Here is an 8,435-nt window from a genome sequence, read left to right as displayed (position 1 = left end):
TTGGTTCTTTATTGAACCAGGGTCTCACTATGTAGTTGAGACTGACCTGGAACTCACTATGAAGCCCAGGTTGGTCTCGAACTCACAGTGATCCTCCTGCCTCAGCCTTCCGAGTGCTGGGATTACAGGCATGTGCCACCACACCCGGCCGGCATTTTTCATTTTAATCCTAACATCAATCAAGTACTATTGGTGGACCCATTTTTCCGACAAAGGAAGCTAGAGGCCACATGTCCTAGATCACTCTGCTAGCAAGTAGCTGGGACACATCTTGAGCCTCTGTTTCTCTGAACTTGGGTTCTATGTGCTTAATTGCTTCTCATATACAGGCCCTCCTTCTGTGGCCTGGAGTTTTCTAGGACTCTGCTGACATCCATATTCTGACTTTTTTGAGCCCAGAGGACTTCTTCGCTGATATTTAAACTCCTGGAGGCCACTGTACACTTCATGGGATTAGCTTGGCTGCTTCAGTTCTAGGATAGAGCCTGTAATTTTGTCTCTACGTACTACCAGTATTCAGTATATATACATACCCACAGCACATACAGAGCTGTGTTTGCACATCTGGTTTGTATTAGAGGCTTCTCTTCCAACACAGCCTTTTTCCTGTCCTCACATTGCCATGATTTCTTAAAAATGGAGAGGGCAGTGGGATCCCCATGGCTTGTGAACCTGGCTAAATGTTTTTATCTATTGCATCCAGCATTTTTTTGTTGTTGTTGCATCCAGCATTTAACAGCTATTTGAATATTAAAATCACCTATAAATTCATATGGCATTATTTCTGAAAATATTTGTGCTTACCAAGTTAAAAAAAAATTCTTCCTAATAACATTGCTAGAATATACTACCTACAATCATAAAACAGACTTAGAATAATTTTGCATGCCTCTTAGGAATCTGGCATGTTTCTCCTTTCTCATAAAGCCATTTTGAATAAGAGTGTACAAAGAACTTTCTCTTGTATATCTACATTGCAGATACGTGTCTCAGGAAAAACTCTGGGTTTGAGGTGCAGCCTCCTCATGTCAAATGCTCCTCTTGAATGACATCGAATATAAACTGAAGTGTATGGTTTCCATAAAATGGTGGTAGTAGCAATGAAGCAGTCCGTAAAACAGTTTTTCAAAATTTAGTTGTCAGAACGTTGTTTCAAAGGAAGAAAGACATTCATTCTCTATTCCTATAAAATGAGGCCCAAGAGCTGAAGGGACTGCTGGGTAAGCAGTAATCCTTATAAACAATATTGGAAGAATGAGACCCAAAGTCTGACTACTTCAGGCTCCAGCCCTGAACTGTCTCACAGCCCATGGCGCTTCTGTTACAGATGTGGCTCTTACTTAGATGTAGACATTGCCCGGTTTCCTGGAAGCACAAGGATTCTAGAATGAGCAAGTAACTCTTACCTAAAATTTCCATACCTGTGTGTTTAACGATACAGAGATACCACTGAGATTCCAAACGGGAGGGTATTCTTGCCCTCTTCTTCTGTGGAGGCCCCACTTTTGCCTGGGGGAGGAACAGGGAGTTGTCAGAATATAGTTTCAAGAGTGTCAGACGGTGCTGTGCTTTAGTTCCTCTGCTGCTGATGTAAAAATCACCTAAGCCTCTGTGGAGGGCAAAGGATCAGATAAGAAATAAGTCATTGCTCATGGACTGAGAAATCTGAAACCTTAGGAATTCTTGCAGATGAATTTTATTTCTTTTGAGTATGAGAAACCTTTTTTTCTTCCTAGCAAGGGACATATGGAATAAATCACTGGTGGTGCAAAGGATGTTTGAGATAAATGCAACGGTCAGATAGTTTCGTAGGAGTTCTGCGGTGGCACAGAATGACTCCAAACAGCTGAGTCTGTATTTAATTCAGTGAAATCTATTCAGACTCCTTTGGGGGCTCTAGCATGTTCTTGTAGCCCAGGGCTCAGTGCTGTATTTTTAGTAAGAGTTGTATTTGTATGTGTTCTTGAGAAATTAAACCATTTCTTCAGAATTTCTGTTGAATGCAAACACTAAGCCCAGGTTCAAAAAGTTCACAAAGACATTCACAAACTCTAATAAAGGTTTGGTTTTCCAGGCGTTCACAATACAATTTCTAAACAAGGATGAGAAAATTTACCTTGGATGTATGAAACATCATTGAACAGTGTCGTTTCGGGTTAAGGAAGCTGGAGCCCCCAAGGAATTTTGATCAGTTTTGTTGTTGTTGAGAAGGAACTACAGAATAAAAATATGTCATAAATATTTGTAAAGGGTGTAATTTTCAAGGTTGTAAAAAATGAAGACCGGCAACGAGAAGGAAATACTTTTATATGAATTCAAAAGAGAAATGAATTTTTTATTCCAAGTAAAATTTCAACCCTCTGATACCAGCTTTTCTGTATGTTGACTTTTGAATACAGTGTGTTCACATTAATATCCCTTTATTTGCTTCTACTTACTGCGCGAACAAATTGTGAAATAAAGAAAATGGGTAAACGCTAGAAGAATATATGATGCCATGGAAGCATTTATTCTTTCAACTTTCTGTATAAAAATGTGGCTCACATGCTACCCTCAGTTGTTTAGTTGGCGTGAATCTAACAACCAGTTTTTTCTTTTTCCAGCTGACTCGGGTGCTGACACCTTGGCAGTGTTTATGGCCAGCAGCGGAACCACAGACATCGCAAATCGCAGCAGCCCAGTCACACCACCAAACACCCTTAATCTCCGTTCCTCTCATAATGAACTGTTGAACGCTGAAATAAAGCACTCCGATGCCAAGAACAGCACACCTCCCAAATGCAGGAAAAAATATGCACTAACTAACATCCAGGCGGCTATGGGCCTCTCAGATCCCGTGGCGCAGCCCCTGCTGGGAAATGGCTCCGCTAACATCAAGCTGGTGAAAAATGGGGAGAACCAGCTCCGGAAGGCTGCTGAGCAGGGGCAGCAAGACCCCAACAAAAACATCAGCCCTGCTGCAGTCATCAACATAACTTCTGAGAAGTTAGAGGGGAAAGAGCCCTGTGCCCAGGAGCCCTTGGGCTGTGAGATTTTACCCTCCCAGCCCAGGAGAACTAAGAGCTTCCTCAATTACTATGCAGATCTGGAAACCTCAACCCGAGAACTGGAGCAGAACCTGGGCAACTGCCAAGGAACTGAGGAAGACAAGGTCCAGCCGGGCCAGGGCCAGGCTCCTGCCATCATCGGGAATGGAGACTTGCTACTGCAGAAACCAAGCAAACCCCAGTCTAGTCCAGAAGATGGCCAGGTAGCCACCATATCATCCAGCCCGGAGACCAAGAAGGATCACCCTAAAACGGGGGCCAAAACCGACTGTGCACTCCACCGGATCCAGAACCTGGCCCCGAGTGATGAGGAGTCAAGCTGGACAACACTGTCCCATGACAGCGCCTCCCCCAGCACCCCAGATGAAGCAGGTACCCTGGGAAAGGGGACGCCTCAGGTGGCACTCTGTTTTGGTGCTTTCAGCTATCAGTCAGCAAATCTTTCCACTGACCACAAATGTCTGTAACTAGGCCTAGAGAAACAAGAGCTCCTTAGGGCAAAATTGGGCAGTTTGGATGGAAAATATCATTATTCTTCAGTTACATCTTAGATTAGTTTCACTTTGGATCATTCGTAAGTATTTTGTTCTGGTAAGCACTTCTGTGGGAGAAATAAGTCCTTGGTTAAAGTACAGTAAAACATCACTGATATAGAAACTATGCCACCAGGTGCTTAGGTAAACTATTTCTGTGTACTCTCTACAGATATCAAGTTTTATTAAATATTGATAAGACACAATTGCCAGGGCCAGGATATAACCTGATCAAGACAACCAGCTGTTTTAAAGTTAACTATTTCAAAGAACTTATTTGCTGGGCAGTGTGGTGCATACCTGTAATTCTAGCACCCTGGAAGGCAGAGGCAGGAAGACTCCAGGCTGGGCAACTTAGCAACTTAGTGAGATCCTGTCTCAAAATAAAAATTAAAAGAACTGGGGAGGTAGCTCAGTATAAAGGCCCTGTATTTAATCCTCAGTGCCACCAAAACAATAATAACAAGAAAGTTTATTTATGTTCAAGCTAATGAACAGTAAAAATGTTAGAAGACTGTTCCTTAACAGAAATTTTCCTTTTGGCTTTTACTGAGGGATATTTTATAGCCTGTTCAAGTGATACTTGAAAGTGAGAAAATTATATATCTCATAAAATATATATAGAAGTTTAAGTTTTTGACTAGCCTAATTGAGATTGGTCTTTGATACTTTTTGAGTGTATTTGCAATATCTTTATTTTCGGGGTGTTCCATTGTGTCAGAAAAGAACAGGGCCCTAAAGGTGAGCTACTTTTAATCTCATTTTCTCATTATCCTCACTCTACTGATGAGAAGATTGAAAGATGGTGAGGACTTTGCTGTACATGAGTTCTGTGTGAACAGACTCAGAAAAGTAGCCCAGCATCCACCCTTGTGGGTCCCAGGGCTGTGTTAATATGAGACACGTGTGTCAGAAATTCAGAATAGGGCCAGGGCTTTAGCTCTGTGGAGCTGCTCATGCTTCACAAGCCCAAGGTCCTGACTTTGATCCCTGGTACAAAAAAAAAAAAAAAAAAAAAAAAAAGAAAAAAAAAAAAAAAAAAAAAAAAAAAAAGGCAGAATAGATAGAAAGCAAAGGAAATAAATTTTCAACCTATAAACTAGATAAATTATAAGGAATAAACATAAGAAAAAGAAGAGAGAGTGAAGCTATTAACCTGTTTTTAAAAAGAACTGTTTCTGAGTTGCCCTGTAAGGTCCCAGTCCTTTGAGTGACAGCTGTCGTCAGCCGACTGTAGCTGGGGTGGCAGTAGGTTTTGAGATGAGTCTTTTTCATCCCCTGAGTGTCTGCCCTGCATGTCATTGGAATCATAATTATGTTTAGTAATGTCACTGAGCCCAAAACTCTGTTACCTTTTATTCATTTAGAGAATTCATATCCTGTACCTGGTGGACATTGCTCCCTGCTAGGGTGTGAATCTACATCAGCTATTCTGTGGGCCTCTTATAGCAAAAGACCACCTCTTATTTGCAGGGCCGGACACTGAGAGCTCCCTGACTTCTGGTCGTGGCAGCCTTCCTGCTGCTCTTCTAGGTGGGGATGGCCTTTTGCAGTTAAATTCTAAATGAACTGGAAGATATTAAATGAACAGTGACAGCTCCCTTGCCCCTCATCATAGCCCTTCTTCCCAAAGATCCATGCTAACTTTTTTTTTCGGGGGGGTGGTCCACAGGTATTTTCATAAAACATTTTAGGCGGGTATGCGTATTTATAATAAATATAAAAATTTATTGAAATTCTGTAAGTCATTATCTTTTAGAGGTAAAAACATATAATAAATATACAGTAATGGTGTAATAAAATACACTTGGCCCTGTGCAGCCATGGGTTAGGCCTTTGTGGATTCAGCCCAATGCTGATCAAAAAATTGCAACTGCCTTGAACATGTACAGACTTTATTTTCTTGGCATTCTCTAAATAACGTAGGGTAATATCTACTTATATAATATTTATACTGTATTAGGTATTGTAAATAACCAGAGTTATTTCAAGTATATGGGGGATATGTATAGTTTATGTACAAATACTATTCATTTTATGTCAGGAACTTAAATATCTTTGATTTGGGGTGTTCAATAAGGGTCTTGCAACCTATGCCCCTGTAGATAGCGAGGGGTGACCATATACACTAACACAACTAATAGTGTACATGGGATTTTCTCTAAAATAGTAGAGGTGGGAGGAAAATCAAAACAAAACAAAATTAATTATAATTGGCTAATTGTTAAAACTGGGTTATGGGTTCATGATGATTTGTGATTCTCTTCTCTCTAATTTTTTTATGGTTCAAGTTTTTCATAACAAAAAAGCAAGAAAAATTACTCCAAGTAGATTACTTCATGCTTTGCCTTTTTCACTTAAGAGTATATTTTATAGATTAGTGGATTTTTGCATTTCATTCCTTTTTAAGTATTTTTCATCCTCTGCTACCATGTGCCCGCTCCATGAGTTATTTAACGATTCCCTCACTGATGAATATTTAGATATTTCTGCCCATATCCCTTGTGCTTCTTGAGTGCTGGTGTCAGTAAGATCCCGTGGAGAGAGGGCAGAGTTTAATCTGCAAATGTACATCTCAGTCCACCCTCTGTGACTCCTGAAATATGCCTTTGACTTTCTCTCCAAGAAGTTGCAAATGTTGGGCACACATTTTCTCTGTGCCCTGGTATTATTTTCTGCTGGGTTTCTCCACCAAACCCAGGCAGTGTTTAGCATGTGATGTGAAATGGATTAGAGTTTTCCTGACAAGTTGGGAAGATGCATTTAGTTTTTATTCCCAAAGTTGATTTCAAAGACTTTTGCTTTCACAGTAAGGATGACAAGATGGCCCTTGATGAATCACTAGTATTGACAGTTTTGAATCACATATACTCCAAAGAACATAGGAGCTATGACTCAAGATCACATTTTTAAAAGCATGCTAGAGGCCAAATTATTAAGAATTGCAATGAAATTGTTAATAATTCAATATTGATTCTTTTGGAATCGCCTTAGATCCAGTTGTGTGTGCGTACTGAAATGAAACCTCCTCACAGTCACACTTTGGAGTTTCAAGTGGTAAACACAGCATAGAGTAGTAAATGAGAAGAGCGATTTTTCAGCATTGGTATTTCTTTTATTTCATCTTTTCAGTGAGGTGTACTGTTAGTATTTAAAATGAGCACAGTTTGAAGTAACATTGTATGTTTCATTTGTAATGGTGAAGGTACTTATTGTGTGTTTCATATAGTGTATATATAATGAACATATTAACTGTTGAAAGAAAAGAAAAAGTAAGAGTAAATATTGTTAAGGTACTGGTGTTCAGTGCCATGCCATGTCTATAACAATGTACCTTTTCCTCTTTGCTATGTGTTAAGTCAATACTTATCATAGTAGAGTATGTGTCATGATGAAATCATGGCACAGTTATCTTTTGATTGTAGCCTGTGCTTTGGGAGCCTAGAAAATTGGAATAAACTCATTTCTACCTTAGGGGCATCCTTTCCAAGTTAGAGTGCTATTTATAAAACGAAATGCATTGCCTAACCCAGAGATTGACTACTTTCTATTTCCCTTTCTTTCTGAATTGCCCCCTCTAGCTTTTCACTGACATTTTTACTAATCAGTCTTGTCTATGATATGGTGCTCCTTTTTTCTTCCTGTGTAGTCTTACCTTTGAGAAAGCAAAAGCTATTTAAAAAAAAAGGAAAGAACAAAAAAAGCATTCCACAGGAGTTCAGGAAAGTTAGAGAATGCCTTGACCCTAGTTCTAAAACAAAGTTTTCCATCATCTTGGAACTTCAGGGTGAGAACTGTGAGCCTAGTTGGGATTTTGTCCATGTACTTTTCCCTCCGGGACACTAGGCAAGCACAGTGGCTTGGATTAGTACATGCTGATCACACCTATGTGGTTCCTCTCTTATTTTTTGATAGACTTTCAAATGATGGATTATTTTGAAGCTTTTAGGGTACCAAATTATAAATTAGGTTTTATGTGGGCTTCTTAAAATTAGAGGCACAGAATGTGACACTGAGTGTGTGTGTGTGTGTGTGTGTGTGTGTGTGTGTGTGTGATCTTGCAGATGGTCTACCACTGAGCTACATTCTGTGAGCCTTAGATGAGCCTCAGTTAATAGCCATTTCAAAGTTAGGTCCAGGGCTAAAATGTGCAAAAGCGGTATTTTACACAAAATTAAGTCCAGATGGTATAGCAGTGGGTCTAATACTTCATTAAGGTAGAAAGAGGATAGGTTTTAGTCAACCTCCTGAGTTTAAATCCTAGCTCTCCACGGACAGGCAGTTCACATAAATCTACCTTTAAAGGTTAACTGAAAACATCTTCAGAGAGCTCTTAGAATGCTGAGTAGCAGATAGCAAGAATATTAGTGGTAATTAACAATGCTTTTCAGTACAGTGGTATGACAAAAGTGTTTACTTTTAATTATGAAATGCCTACATTTTAGCCTGTGATTTCAGTTAAGACTTTCTGGTCAAGGTGTGTTTCATCTTTGTATTGTCAGTCCCTGGAATATCACAGGCGAGCTTAGTAAATAAGTCATGACTAAAATCAGAGGGTATCTACATGTACCCAAACAGCCCTGATGTGTTGTGTAGTCCATTTTATCTTAAAGCTTTGTATGTGTTTGTGTGTTTGTGTGTGTGTGTTACTAGAGATTGAACCCAGGCCCCCCCACTTAAATTTTGAAACATTGTTTTGCTAAGTTGCCCAAGCTGGGCTTAAACCTGCAATCCTACTCAGCCTCCTACAGTGCTGGGATTACAGGAATGATCTTAAATCTTAATCAGTATCTGATTTGGTGTTGTCTATATATTATATAAATTAACTGATCACATTACCTCATAATAGGTGAGG

At 39.7% G+C, this 8,435-nt stretch overlaps 1 protein-coding gene across 1 annotated transcript in view; it reads left to right on the top strand.

Moving 5' to 3' along the window:
- The window catches only part of Apbb2 (amyloid beta precursor protein binding family B member 2), a 267,412-nt gene that overhangs the window by 109,539 nt on the left and 149,438 nt on the right, over window positions 1–8,435 (top strand). Inside the window, exon 4 of the mRNA XM_033758829.1 lies at window positions 2,604–3,419. Coding sequence (XP_033614720.1) covers window positions 2,604–3,419 — 816 coding nt within the window. The remainder of the gene's footprint in view (window positions 1–2,603; window positions 3,420–8,435) is intronic.

The sequence above is a fragment of the Fukomys damarensis genome, unplaced genomic scaffold (assembly GCF_012274545.1).
Source record: "Fukomys damarensis isolate Sample0158 unplaced genomic scaffold, DMR_v1.0_HiC HiC_scaffold_35, whole genome shotgun sequence".
NCBI classification, from domain to species: Eukaryota; Metazoa; Chordata; class Mammalia; order Rodentia; family Bathyergidae; genus Fukomys; species Fukomys damarensis.
This window is presented reverse-complemented; position numbering and strand designations above follow the sequence as displayed.